Raw genomic sequence first — 15,781 nt, 5'->3', positions numbered from 1 at the left:
TCAAATTCTAGCGTTAAACTTAGGCGTGAAATTTAGTCATTTAGTGTAAGATTTTCGATTTTGATAGGCTTAAACTCTGTCCGCGAGCCTTTTTTTGGATCAACCTTTTAGCTTTTCAAAGTAAGATAGTTCGCTAATGAAGGATTTTTCCCAACTTTCTAACGCACATCACCGTGAGCGATATATCATAGTTTTGTCAGAATTTGCGTTTTCATTTCACTATTTTAACTGCCGGCTGACCATTTTTCAAAATCAACGAGTGAAATCTAAGGCTAATACTAGCATTGTGGATCGATATCCCTGGGTTTAATAGGAATACCGGCACGGCTACAGTGTTGCTAGAACTTCAATATAGCAAAGAAATTCCCAGGCCTATAGCGCTCCTACTGATCATGTTTAACCAGAACACTCAATTGGGGATTTGGGCTACCAAATCGCTGGTCGGGCAATTTGCTTTCAATGGAAAATTGACCTGGATAAACAACAAAGGAAATATCGACTATTTCTGTTGGTTGCTCTCGAGATAAAAGTAATGAGTTAGACATTTTCGGAGTATGAAAAAAAAAAGGGTAAAATAAAAACGGAAATTCTAACAAAACTATAATATATAGACCCACACGATGTGCTTTACAGAGGTGGGAAATATCTTTCTTTAGCAAACTATATTAGTTTGAGACGCTAAAAATGAATTCCGTAAAAAGCTCGCGTGCGAACTAAAGGCCTATAAAAATCAAAAATATCACACTAAAAGACACAATTTGATGCTTAATTTTAACACCAGGATTTGTAAAAAAATGTATATCCAAGCACCAAGTTTTTAACTGACATTACTGAAGAAAAAAAAATATTGCTTTATATTTGACCGAGAAAATTAATTTCATAGCAAAAAGGTGTATCTCTGAATTGTGCTGATTTTAACATGTATCGATCGACTTTCAGCGCGACTAAGCATTTCTAAAGAATCGGTTGTCCAGGCTGCTAACTGACTGCTTTAATATTTCTCAAGGGTATGGCTTCAGGAAAGCGTGTTGACGCGCACATAATTGTAAGAAGGTATTGATTACCTGATTTAGTCTTTGATGGGGGCCTACACAATCAATAATAACCCTACTAAATGGTTCATCAAAGGCTGGAATTGGTTTCAATGGAGCAGGAGGTATTTTCTGATTTGCTTCCCTACTATTTGGCATGTCTGACATGTTTTGCAATATTCAGAAACATCTTTTCTGAGAGTGGGCCACCAGAAATGTCTCAGAATACTTTCATGAGTTTTCTTAACACCCAAATGCCCTGCCATTGGACTGTCATGTGCAATGTTAATAACTTCAGTGTGGTATGCTTTTGGTACCACAATTTGGTGCACTACCTTCCACTCTTCATCGGCAGGTGCATCAGGTGGACGCCATTTTCTCATCAGCACATCATCTTGTTTGAAAAAAAAACCAGATAGAATTTTGTTCTGATTCTTCTAGAGTCAATGCCCTTAGATTGACCTCTTTGAGTTCTGGGTCATTTTGTTGCTCCATAATTAGCTTGTCATGACTTAATGAGTCTTTTATGGTTTCGCCAATTATTTTGTTCATGCTCAGAGGCTATGTCATTTTTAGGGGTCTTTTTATCCCCTGGAGAAGGAAGTTTGTCTTCTTTCTCATTCAACTTTGACACAAATGTGTCTTCCAAATTGTAGCCTTAGTCATCAATTTGGTTGTCCTCAATTGTTTCTAATGAGGCCTTCTTACTCATTACCCGTGTAATTGCACATGCAGGAAATATCTCCTTTTCTTCACTATTATCTTCCTGCAAACAAGGCTTATCTGTAACTATTGGGTCAGGAAAAACCTTCCTCCTGTCAAATCATTTCCTAGCAGCGCGGGCGCATGGACACTCCTTTGACAGGTAATTCATGTCTAACTCCTATGGTTACAGGACCAGAAACTAAGTCATATGTCATGTTAATTGTTGGCGAGGTACACTAATTATTTCCATCCCAATACCCTTGATCAAAAACAACCTGCTGAACTATCCTCATTAAAGGGCAAAGTTCCTTCCAGAATCATAGACCGTGCACAATATGTGTCTTGCACAATCGTAATGGGCTTTGGACTACCATTATCACTAAGTAATACTACTCCCTCTAACACAAAATGTTCAAATTCTTCACACACTTTGTCTGTGTTACTTCCCTTTTGTGGGAGTTCTTGGTTTTTGTCAAAACCTCGAGTGTTCCCTTCATCCAATCAGAAGATTTTTTTATATCGAACGAATGCTAACACTTCCCGCCAAAAACACTTTTTTTTCATTAGGTCAACAGATAACGCAATTCAATAGCAAGGTGTATGTGGTAAATCTGTTGAAAACTACCAATCCAAGCACATTTTTGACCAAAATGTAGGTTTTAAAAGTCAAAATCTCAATAGGCAATGGCCAATTATCTTTAAATTGCAAATCTTGTGCAAAAAGTTACTGTTTTCGCCTGTTTTGTCATACGGTTGTAAATTCAATGAACTATGAAACTGCTAAAGTGCGCTTACAAATTGATATGCTTCCGAAATACACCGAGCTGATGTATAGCCTTGTTCACATCACTTGTTCTGCGAAAATTACTGTTCAGCGAAGTTCAATGTACACTTGCATAAATATCCTTTGCGTGTAAAACCCTCTTACAGAAATGGTGCTGCTTTTACCAATCCTCTCAAAGATGACAATCTCCAAAAATGATCCCTTTCACTCTATATCTCCGGGAAACAGGCCTCTTTTTAGCCACTTTATTGACAGATGTATTGTTTTACAGATCAGACTCCAGCAAGTCGACAGAAGAATATTAATCCCTTGGATTAATCACATTCTTGTACTCAAATTCTCCATCGGTCCTGTTTTATTAGCTCATTATTGGCTATGCAATGTTCAATTTAAAGGATGGTGCTATTGTTACTAAAATCGGAGACAGTTGTAAATGTTTACCCCCCCCTGTACAACCAAACATTTGTATTTTGAACAAAAATTAGGTTTATGTAGAACAACTGTCTAGGTCTTAGACAGTACAAACTACACATTTTTGAAATTTGGTGTATCATTCAACAAGCTTGTTATGGAGAAATTTTAAAACATATTTTTGTATAATTTTATGATGTACTAAGTGGAAAACATATTATGGTTTGCAAGATTTTTCCAAACAATGGAGTGTACTATAATGTGATTGATATTAGGCGCTGGCAACCTAAAAACACAATTTTTGTATAATTCCCGCTCTTTTTCTTTAATACCGCACCTTCTTCTTCTCCCACCCTTCCTTTTAACCGCCCCTGCTTTCAGTGGGGGTCGCACCAAAGTCAAATGGCGCCCATTTTGAAATGCAACCCCTTTCAGAATATTCTTCTGGCTTTTCAATGTTGTTATGCTAAACGTTGAGTATCATATCCTGCAAACGTATTTGTTAACCGATCTGACCTGAAATGACTAGGCCGACTTAGTTGGCCGTTTGTTGTTCCCACTTCTCGCATAAAGCCAACGTGCATATTTACTACTGTCTGTTCAATTAGCTTAGATTCTTGAATTTTTAAGATATTTGAAAAAATAAAAACTTGTGGCCAAAGTCATCAAAGAAGAGTGTTAGCACATCCTTAGACCTTAGTAGGCTAGGCTACAATCTTGGAAAAACGATGATTTACCTTTCCACTCTCCCCTATCAATCAATGTTGGAACACATTAGGAAACTACTGATGACATTGGCATTTCTCAACATTGCGCGGTGGAAAGAGAGAGAGAGAGAGAGAGAGAGGGGGGGGGGGGTGACAGTTTTCCGTTTCACGCATTCGTTCCAAGACCATTTTCCAAAATTGTAGTCAATGTTACATGAAATATCGACAAGAAATATAAATCAATCAATGCAATAATGTCACAACACTCAAGAGTCGATAAAAGAGTTAATTAAGACAGCTGCAGTCTGTTCTTAGAATCGATGACCTGATTATGTGAGCGAAAGGTGACAATATATTATACAAATATTCAATGTTTATGAGTATCATGGTAAGAATACTTTCAACAGGTGAAATACATGTACAAGGTGTCCCTTAAAGAACTGTATCGTCAGGAACTGATTTTGGGTGCACTTAAACGTATAAACAAAACGTAACTAAATAACGATGATGTTGAGGAACATAATCAGCTGTCAATTTTGACAATTGACCGCTCCGTTTTTGAAATAAAAGAATTTTACGAAACTCCCTCATTTCCAAGCCTTTTTACGAAGTCAATACGTCAATATCATGCCCTGATGATGCGTCGTGATTAGGCCATCCATCTTAGTTCTTAATAGTTCGTATCAAAGCCCTTCCCATTGCGATTTGCCATTTTGGATTCCAACGTAGAATAAAACGCAGATGCTATGTTGAAATATGCTGATTTTACCTCATTTCTAAGTCCATGCAACGCGCCCAATTTTCAGGACGAAATAGTCTCATTTTGAAAGTAAAGTCATGATGTATGGATGTAGTGATCTTTAATCTACCTAAATATATATATATGTTTTTGGGCAACTATAATATTTGGGAAGCACAAAAAACAATTAAGTTTAATCAGCATGTAGGTCAAAAATGTTTAATCAAAATCAAAAGCCGCCTGTTTGAATTAGGCAGAGACTCAGCTTACTGTTATTTTTTCAATCACTATGCCCTCTATCGACCTAGATTAGATTGGATCAAATAATATATGGGGACTAAATTATTTAAAAAAAACTATAGAATGCTGATGGAGGACCCTTCAACCAAGATATTTCCGTCACTGCATACAAGAGGGATTTTGCTAACCAATATTCCGGTGGCCTAATAAACACCCAATAATAAGATACTAGTATGTGTTCTAGATATTCACAGAAAATCGTATGACGAAATGATATTGCGCACAAAGCAGAAGTTGTGGCTATGGAAAACCTCAGCCCAGTAAAATCATCGATCTCAGTGCGCCATACAACGAACGACATTGTACAGTATGTTAATACGTTCTACACACAAACCCGTTAAATTCGGGCAAAGAAACAGTGGTGAAAACAACGCTCAAAGGTCACTTTCTCTTTAATTATATTCCTCCAGATAAGTTTCAGATTTAGGTCGGGACATACGTTCTAGAAATTCACAGACAAAATTGCCTGACAATCGGTATTTCTAAGCAAAAGTGAAGCATTAACGCTATGGATTATTTAGACCCTGTTAAACTCGGGCATAGAAACAGTGGGGAAAACAACGCTCAAACGTCACTTTCTCTTTAATTATACTCCAGATTTCAGATTTAGGTCGAGACAAATGTTCTAGAAATTTCTCAGAAAATTGCCCTATTATAATCGGTGTCTCTGAGTGAAAGAGAAGCACTTTTCACTAACGCTATGAACTACTTAGACCCTCTTCAACTCGGGCATAGAAACAGTGGTGAATACAAACCCTCAAAAGTCATTTTCTCTTTAATTATACTCCTCCAGATTTAGGTCAAGACATATGTTCTAGAAATTCACAGAAAATTGCCTGACTTTCTGATCGAAATAGAAGCACTTTTCAGTAACACCATGGCTTATTTAGACCCTGTTCAATTGGGGCTAGCTGTAAAAATTCTCTTTATTAAGAAAGGTTGATAAACTTTCTAAAAATTGCACAACAAACAGTATTTGTGAGCCAAACAAAAGCAATTTTTACTTTATCGTTATCATGGTTATGGAATATCTAGACATAGTAAAATTCCAACACATGATGTAAATTTACGGGGGTTGTGCTACACTTGAACTTGTTCTGATTACGTCCCAGGGGTTACGTTCACAAAAAAAAGTGTAAAAATATTGAAAATGAGTGGCATTGTTGTCTTTCTGATATTGCGCAAGCGAGCGAAGCAAGTTTCTAAACCATCCTGTCAGATTTTAATTTTCTTGATTTTCTCTCAAATTCAGCCACCATTTGGGGCAAAAATTGGTGAAATTTGTTTAAATTTAAGCAAGATACGACAAAAAACGAAAGCGACATCATCATGTTTACATCTCGCAACCGTCATTCTTGGTGTTTGCCATTCAAAATAAAAACGACCTACACAATAGGAAATGTAATTCGCAACCGACAGACTGCTACGGCGAATAGGAATATGACCTAAATTTAACTTTAAATGCCATTATTCACTAAACATGTAAGAACATTGCTATTATCATTATCATTATTAATGTTTGTAATATATAGTTACAATACGCCAATCACGTATTTCTGTTAGATCTTTTACATCTGGCATAATGACAAGGACAAATATCTTGACTGGTTAATCGTCGATTGTTGTATCTAGACCTTTTTAATCTTCATAGATGCCGATTTCATAGAGTATTCGTTCATGTCTTTATCAGGATGATTGGTGGTCCATGTTTCCCATTGTATGCCCTCATTAAATGGTACCAAATAACCGGAATAGTGTACACCATTGAGATTAGCATAGGTGCACTTGTTGAACCACCAACCGCTCTGTGTATCCAGGGCGCAGTTACTTCTTCCGCTCCTGTCCCTATCATCATCATAGGTAGAAAAGTCCATTCCGTTGTGATATGTCAAGGAATCTCCTGTATAATATGCATGAAGAAATAAGCCGAGTGTGAGAATTCAACATAATGGACCTGTCATTTTCTTTAGAAGGGGGGTCTCAAATATGCCAGTGACTGGAGTCATTTTTATTACCCCCCCCCCCCCCGGGCATAAACCCTTATCTGCTATCTGAAGTTGACAATTTTATGATCCTTCCCCTTCGTACATCAACTAATGCTATTATGCATGAGGGTTTTAGGTTGTTTGAAGGCAATTTTCAAATTAAGAAAAAATAAGCTTCATGACCTACAATCCAAACATTTATGACTATATTATATACCAGCTATATGGTCTTTCACAATATTAACAGTAATGGAAAGAAAAACGCAAATGTTCGTCATGCTTCGAATTGACGAAGTGACCAGCACTAATGACGTCACTATGTAAACAATTAATAATTGATAAGGTAATACCAAGTATGGAGGTATCCATTTAGGGATTCAATCATGTTTCACCGTTGTTCATCACCGATTAACAACGATGGGTCTGCGTCGTCTGAGCGGTTTACTTCGCGAGGGCAGCTTTAGCTGCCCGAGCGAAGTAAACCACGCAGACGCGCCGGACGCGAGTTGTTAATCGGTGATGAACAACGGTGAAACATGATTGACCTTTCAACAACGAAACAAGCTAAAGATGTCTAATTCACATGATTCTTTCATTCGGAATGTCCGTTTGTCATTGCCACTCAACCTTACAAAAAGATCGCGGTATTTCTCTGTTGGTATCAGCAATAATACTAAAGAATAAAGCGGTAATATTTAGCTGCTACCGCCAACACAAGAGAGTTTATGCATGGAATAAGTATATAGAGCACGTAGTGCGATGGAATTGAAACTCTGTTCGTCGACGTGAGGCCAGGCGATCGTCACGCTTGCAACATGTGGACGTAGATGGCAGCAGCATTTTTCTTTAATTAGCATATTCGTGACGTCATGTTAAAGTAAGTCTCCACAGCACTACGCATATTTTTTTACGTAGCTTTTAGTACTTTCGTGGTGGCAGCAGCATTTTTCTTTACTTTTCCAAAATGGCCCCGCCCGGGAGACGCCATTGGACGCCATGTTAGTACAGGGTAATACACAGGGAAAGCCGACGCTGTCGCCACCTTTTTGTATTGCGCTAGCATATGAGTTGCAACGGCCTGGTTTATGTTTACGCAGTATGTTCCAGGCATGACGAATTTTACGCGCTCATGCGTAACGCGTACGCATAACCTTGCGATCGCGTGTACGCTACTGAACTGTGGATTCATCACGGATTAACAACGGTTGGCTCCTGTACAAAGGTATACACCAATCCAACTAGGCCATTCCTGCGGTGTCCCGACGTAAAACTGCGGTGTCCCAAGGTCGGGGGTTCCATCAATTACTTTTTAGTGTGCTATACAGAATTGTACACAACAGTGATTTTCAATACAGGATCATGAATTAATTGAACAAATTAAATATCCCGCGCTGGTACAATTGTGGTTCCGTCAATAGAGGGCCAAATACAGTAAACGCTTCTCGGATTGGTGTATAGGAAGAGTTGTTGAAAGATCCAATAGATTGGTCTCACAATAATAGGCCAACATATTTGTTTGTAAGTTTGTAGCTGTTTGTGGAGGGTATATATCGTCTCTTTCGTAAAAAACAAACAAACACAAAACAAAACAACAACACGCACACCTTTAGAGGCATACTTGTAAATGGAATTCTACGGCATATTCATTTATAGGCTACCCAAAGCATATCATCGCGTACATTTCATTTATATTCATGGTAATAACATAAGCATCCTAATCTTTTAGTTAACGGGCAAACACAGTTACAGATTGTACAAGCGTGTGTGTGCCTTGTTTACATGATAGTGAATGTTTATGAGGTATAGTAAAACAAATACAATAATTAAATTAAAAACTACATGTACTGGTCCCTCGATGTGGGCTGCAGTTGACAACTTTCCTCTACTGGCGTGTCAAGAAGTAGTCAAAATCGCCAAACCTCGGGAACAGTAGTTCATACATACTCGCTATATAACGGCGCGCGTGATTGGTCGAGAGCCGGGCATAAACAGCGTTTATGCCCGGTGGCCCAGATGTGCGATCTCGGGGTAAAGAAAACGAAGGAAATTCATCGTTTTTTATGATGTTCCTTGTTATCTTTTGTCATTATTTTGATGAAATAAGAATCACAAAATGTTCTGGTATGTATGAACGGGGTTCATTCATATATTTTCATGACTAAACGGTTGTTTATGCCCTCGGACCGCAAGCGGCCCCTCGGGCATAAACAACCGTTTAGTCATGAAAATATATGAATGAACCCCTAATTTTCACAACTTCTCTTCAAAACATATTGTACATGTATTTGTATAATACAACAATCGGAAGATGGCGCAATTGACCAAATGACCATTTGATTATGATTTTGTTTAATGTTTCAGAGAATGTTTCACATTACCAACAGATATTCTTCTTTCCAATAAGAATTTAAAAGCAAATTTGTGTTAATCAAGGATGATATTGCAACAAACTATAAAAAAGGCCTTCGCCTTGTTTAAAAAAAGACACCAGAACATGTTTTTTACTTAATTGGCCTTATTACCTATGTTGCCGGTGTATCCGGTGACAGAAATAGTGTACATTACAGGGTCAGTTAGTTGGAATGAGGAATATTCTGCCCAACCAGTGTTACCGTGCCAATCTTCAAGGTCGATTCTTAGCTTCCAAGTACCCCCATCATTAGTAAAGCCATAGATGTTGTCTAACCCTAGCCAGTAGTCACTGTCCGGGTTCCCGAAACCTTGCTTATATGATGCCCTATCTCGGTTGAAACTCGTTGATCCAGCAGTACCAAGTCGCTGGATAATCACCTGAAAGAATTATTGACCGAAACTGTTAGATCATGGAAGCTCTCAATATTATTAATACCGTAGCAACAACAACAGGTAGCGCAAAAATATCTGACGATAGCTCATTGTCCAAAAAACTAACACTTACGATATTATTTACAACAAAGGCAAAACATCATAAAATACAATAAAAAGCAGAAGCATCTGATGAAAAGTTGCAAATAATAATAAGTCTTTCAAAAGTCTCTTGCAACATTATTATGTGGATGAAGCATTGCTGATGGCATCAGGCAGAGGGTTCCATAATAAAGACATTATATGTGAGCGTAAGTTTACACGACAAATCTGGCAGAGAAGCAATTTTGGTGTCATTCGGAAAGGACTTCATGGCATTAACTAAAACCGAGTGTGTTAAGGGATCTAAAATGAGCGTTTATTGCGTTTCGACAGTATTTTTGTGGGACATGAGAGCACCTCAGACCTATCGAATTGCATTCTGAATACGAAGCATGTCTTTCATATTGAAGATATGGATTTTTTTCCCAAAAAGACCTAATTTTTTTTTTGGTGTTTTGGGAAAAAATCCATATCTTCAATACGAAAGGTCAAAATTTTCAATTGATCGTCGGCTTTTCATCCCACCTACATACACTTTAAGTATATCAGTCGGGGCGATGACACTGTGTGCTGTATCCCGGCTGCAGATAAAGGAACTTCAGGTATCCAAACTATCTGACGGAATTAGTCATTGTGTGAGTGTTGTAAAGAAGTTCCATGTCTTTCATTAAGCTATTAAACAATACAGTGGTAAATCTGGGAAATATGAAATACCGGTAGTCTTCCAGATAAGACAATGTGTGAAGTTTTTCATATGAACTTGAAACAAATCCTAGTCACGGATACAGCCGTTACATTTTTAGATCCTTATAACCCAATCAAAAAGAAATCAGTAGTGAATAATAGCCGTACAAGATATTCAAAGACTTTGGCAAAGGAAGAATATGCAAGTGCAAACAGGGAGGTTAAGAAAAGCATCAAAGCTGATAAGAGGAAGTACATAGATAAGATGGCAGATGACACTACAAGAAGGTTGGCAGGCAAATATAGTAAACCAGAACGACCAGTGAAAGACAAGTCAGGGACAAAAATTTTGGACAAGGGACAACAACTGGACAGATGGGCTGAACATTTCGAGGAGTTGCTCAACAGACCAACACCACCCAACCCACCAGACATTGAACCAGCAAAAGCAGATCTCAACATTAACTGTGAAAGACCAAGTAAATTTGAAATCAGAAAGGCAATTCTCCATCTGAAAAATGGTAAAGCAACAGGACATGATGATATCCCTGCTGAAGCACTCAAGGCATATATTGACACCACAACTGAGCTATTGTACACACTGTTTGGAAAAATCTGGGATGAAGACAAAGTTCCATCAGACTGGAAGGAAGGCTACCTCATCAAACTCCCAAAGAAAGGAGATCTCAGTAATTGTGCTAACTACAGAGGAATTACCCTCCTGTCAGTGCCTGGAAAAGTTTTCAACAGAGTCATCCTAGAAAGAATTAAAAATGCAGTAGATCCACAACTTAGAGATCAACAAGCAGGATTTCCCCAGAACCGATCTTGTGTAGACCAGATTGCAACTCTTCGTATCATAATAGATCAATCCTTAGAATGGAATACATCAGTATATGTAAACTTTGTTGATTACGAGAAAGCATTTGACAGTGTGAACAGAGAGACTCTTTGGTAACTTCTACGACACTATGGCATACCCACCAAACTAGTCAATCTAATAAAAATAGCTATGATGGTATCCACTGCAGGGTCTTACACAAAGGGCAGTTCACCAGACAATTTGAAGTGAAAACTAGTGTCAGACAAGGATGTCTGCTCTCTCCTTTTCTGTTTCTTCTGGTCATCGACTGGATAATGAAGACAACTACGAAACAGAAAAGAAATGGAGTTCAGTGGACATTGTGGGAACAACTAGATGACCTGGATATCGCTGACGACCTGGCATTACTGTCGCATACTAGACATCAGATGCAAGATAAGACCGCCACACTTGCAGCCATCTCACATTCAACAGGACTCAATATACACAAAGGAAAAACAAAGGTAATGAAAGTAAATGCAAGTAGTACTGAACCAGTTACATTGAAGGGTGCAGCATCATTGATAAGAAAGGAGGATCAGATGCCGATGTTAAGGCTAGGATTAGAAAGGCAAGAACATCATTCATGCAGCTTAAAAATATCTGGAGCTCAAAACTACTGTCACAACGCACAAAACTCAGGCTTTTCAATGCAATAGTCAAATCAGTGCTGTTGTATGGTGCTGAGACATGGAGAATGACGAAGAGCAATACACACAAAGTGCAGACATTTATAAATAGCTGTTTAAGACGAATTCTCAAGATGCATTGGCCAGACAAGATCAGTAATTCTGTCTTGTGGAATAAATCCCATCAAGACCCAGTGAAAGAAACAATAGGCAGAAGGAGATGGAGTTGGACAGGACATACGCTTAGGAAACCAAGAAGTAACACAACAAGACAGGCTCTCACCTGGAACCCTCAGGGAAAGCGGAGTAAAGGCCGACCAAGAAACAGCTGGCGAAGGGACTTACAGACTGATACTAGAAAGATGGGATACAGCTGGAGTGAGATTGAAGTTAAAGCTCAAGACAGACAGATCTGGAGGACACTTGTTGGCGGCCTATACCCTAGGAAGGGGTAAAAGGCGATAAGTATAAGTAAGCATTAAGCAACATAATGCGTCAAGTGTGGTTCTGGTAGTGAAAGTGTTAGTTTTTTCCTGGTATGGACCTGCCTAAAATCTTTGATAACCACAGAACCACTGATATAATTGCCAATACACTTTTAAAATATCCGGATATGCAGGTTTAATTCATATGCAAGTATGAAAGTAAAAATATCAACACTTAAATGGTATCACAAAAGTGTACGGTTTTACATTCTATTTCTTGAAAGAAAAACACAGTGTACATTATTACAAAAGTTCATGCAGTTTGATTCAACAAAACTTACAGTCCATCCACCGTTGTCCATATCACACATGACATCCAAACTTGCTCCAAGGAATGCTGGCGAGATGGAATACACACCGTTGCTAAGGAATTGTTTGCTGTATATCTCAGCACAGTCAACACCTGGCAAAGTATAGAATGGATTTTAAAAACATTTATACCCTTCTTTCAGATTTATACAAGCATGAGAGCATGTGGTAATGGTTAGGGTATTCAAGCCCATGGCACCGAGTTCAATATGTCGCCACCGGCCAGCCTGTAGACACAAAATCAGCCAGCCTACTTTTTACTCGCACCTTCCTGATGTACAGCACCAAATTTATGATTTTAGCACCGTGCACCGACTGTGAGGTCCAAACAACCCGCTTCCAGTTTAGCTCTAGCCTCGGTTCGAGGCGTTAGGGCACTAGGATAGTATTTTTTCTTTGCTTCTTGATTTATTTATCTATTTTATCTATTTATTTTTTTCTTTCATTTTTATTTTTTACTTTTTTTTGCTTCTCGATTTATTTTTATTCTGATCTATGTAAGTGTTGTCCATCTACCTCTGCTCTATATCCAATCCCCGGGATCCAATCGCCAGCAGTCCTGCTGACATGTTTGTCATGATTTAAACCAGCAGGGATGTGACTATAATAAATAAAGGAAATTGCTGATCCAAATTGTCATCACTTGACTGGTCTCAACAACATCAAGTTCTCAATTTATTACAGGCTCCAATAGTGATCTTTCTGGCTGCCTTCTTGGCATTTGATGCATAAGGTCCCGGATTAAATTTCCTCTTTAAACTTGCTGGAGTATTGGCTTGGAAAATTTTTTTGGTTAATTTAGAATTGGTATTGGTCGTGTATGTATGTTTATATTATATCTTTATGAGTTTGACAGAGTGCTGAATAATAATGTTATGATTTTCATCATTACCTTTCTTCTTTTTTTCTTGTAAATGTATGAAATTCAAGTTTATTTGTAACGTTGTCCGAAAACATTTGGGCCACATTTTTATCAATTTTGTCCTCGCAGGTGGATTCATCTAGTCTTTGTCATTCTAAATATGTATAATTATTTCCTTATACTTTAGACCAACAATTTCGCATTTATGAGGCCCAAGAGTTTCCATAATTCCAGGGTTAAGACCACCCTTAAACGAACGTTTTCTTGAAAACATCGGTCACTTTTTAATACCACATGAATGAGCCGACAATCATGGCGTTTTGAGACAGAATATGCTCTGAAAAGGGTGCATTTTTTACGTAATGGGACTTGAAATTTAATTCTAATTCAATCTAAACTGTAGTTTAAACATTAACGAAGAGATTGTAATAGGTTTCATTTCATCTGTCAAATCCTGACGGTGAAGCTGCATCCAATCTCTGTCTATAGACTCCATAGGACTATCAAAAAATGCTATTCACGTGTTCAATGATTGGCGTAGATCAGGGGCGTAGCAACTGACAAGAGCCGCTAGAACCCATGGACAACATCTCCTTTATCAGCCCTATCCATTTTCTCTTTCTTCCTTTATTTAATTTTCGCTTTTGCTCAGGCCCTTGGGGCTCATGGACTTCGTCCACCCTGTCCAACCGCTTGCTACGCCCCTGGGTAGATGAACATGGAGTGTCAGTTAATTTTCCAACTGGAATCTTTGATCGATCGAGAACAAAAATTATACAATAAGGTACATATTGCCAACACCGAGTTCAGTTAAATTCTTTCACCACGACTTTTGGGCTGGCCAAAATATATTTAACATTAGATCCCGATTTTGGATATTTTGTATTTTTTTGAGGTAATGGAGTAACATCGATCAATAGGTATTGGATGGTTTATCAATGAAGTTTTTCTCCGTTGACTGAACATAAAATTTGAAACCTAGGACATTTGGCGCGAACTGGAATGTCGATTCCAGTTTCGCCACGCCTTTGTGCTTCCACCGCTTTATATAGGGCATCGGCAACACTGACTGACTTCTAGATGGGTTCAAATGAAGTTTTATTGCGAGGTCAAACAGGTGCGTCTAGCTCTCTATATTGTGGTTGTGGTCCCTTATTCTTTCATGCGTAACATGAATTTAACAAAGGGATGAATCCGTATTCGGCCCTCTATCACAATCTTGACATGTAATAAAAACAATAAGAAACTGCACAAAAAAGTGTTTTTACATTTGTAAAAGAGCCCATAGTTTTAACACTAAACAATAAATGCGGTTTGTTTATTTATTTTTCTCAAAAGGTAAATGCTCATCATTTTGATTTGTAGATTATAACATTTTATTTTGGAATAATGGCAAAGTGCGACAACATTCATTTTCTTTTTCTTTTAAAGCCATAATGTACGATCTTACTACATGTATAATATAAAATCACTTACACCTAAATGGAATCAGCCAAATTGGTTATGTTTGTAGGTCAACAGAGCAATTTTGTCCGCCATAGAACTCCATGTTAAATGGCCAAAATAACCATTGGGGTTTCTTTCACTTTCCCTTGTTATTTAAACTTATAATGAACAAAAAGGCTTCCCGGTCGTTATTACTAATATCATTTCAGCATTTTGTGTAAAGAATAAGAAAATTAAAATTTGACGGAAATCGTACTCGTACATGAAGGCTTTAATGTATCTAATTTCAAAGAATATCTTCCGGCAGAGTTGCAGATAAGCGATCCAAAACTGTGCCTTCATCTTTTCATGATGTTTCATGAATGCCTTTGTTTCCCGTCGTCTATAAATTTTCAGTTTTTGTAAAATGTACCATATTGATAACGATAATATTAATGGTATAGCTTGAAGAAAAAAAACACAATGGCTTACACCTGGACAGTATTAGAGCAAAATTCTGTTCTTACCTGTTGGTTGACACGCTGCAATATTCGCTCTGTAGTTGAGCTGCTCCTGGTTTTGTTTTAAATACAAAATATGAATACATTGTAAAAACAAGTACAGAAACAATTAAAAAACAGCAATAATAATAGGCATATCACCTCAAAAATAATCGCAGCAGAAACATGTTATTTAATGTTCCTACATTATTGAGCTTTATTAAAGCATCAAAAATCAAAAAACAGAATTGAAATCGGGCAATGCATTGTGACGTAGTGTCAATTTAAAGATGCTCGTAGATGGAATGAAATCCTGCCACAAATGGCTGTAATGACAAAATTCGCACATTTTAAGATTTTGAAGGTATATTTGGACGCTTGCTTGAAAAAGCAGCGTTAATTTAAATATCACATGTTAAATGCATATCTTTCCTGACTTCGTTACAGAAAACAAAATTAAAAATCTATCATTGAATA

General features: G+C 37.7%; 1 protein-coding gene across 1 annotated transcript in view; it reads right to left on the bottom strand.

The window, feature by feature from the left end:
* Positions 1–5,051: 5,051 nt before the first annotated feature.
* LOC140149130 (microfibril-associated glycoprotein 4-like) overlaps positions 5,052–15,781 on the bottom strand; it is a 13,272-nt gene continuing 2,542 nt past the window's right edge. The window contains exons 2-5 of the mRNA XM_072171312.1: positions 15,332–15,377; positions 12,490–12,611; positions 9,185–9,452; positions 5,052–6,577 (exon numbers count right to left, since the gene is read on the bottom strand). Coding sequence (XP_072027413.1) covers positions 6,306–6,577; positions 9,185–9,452; positions 12,490–12,611; positions 15,332–15,377 — 708 coding nt within the window. The 3' untranslated portion in view covers positions 5,052–6,305. The remainder of the gene's footprint in view (positions 6,578–9,184; positions 9,453–12,489; positions 12,612–15,331; positions 15,378–15,781) is intronic.

Source organism: Amphiura filiformis, chromosome 3, assembly GCF_039555335.1.
Source record: "Amphiura filiformis chromosome 3, Afil_fr2py, whole genome shotgun sequence".
Taxonomy (NCBI): domain Eukaryota; kingdom Metazoa; phylum Echinodermata; class Ophiuroidea; order Amphilepidida; family Amphiuridae; genus Amphiura; species Amphiura filiformis.
Note: the sequence above shows the minus strand (reverse complement) of the source record. Positions and strands in the feature narration are given on the sequence as shown.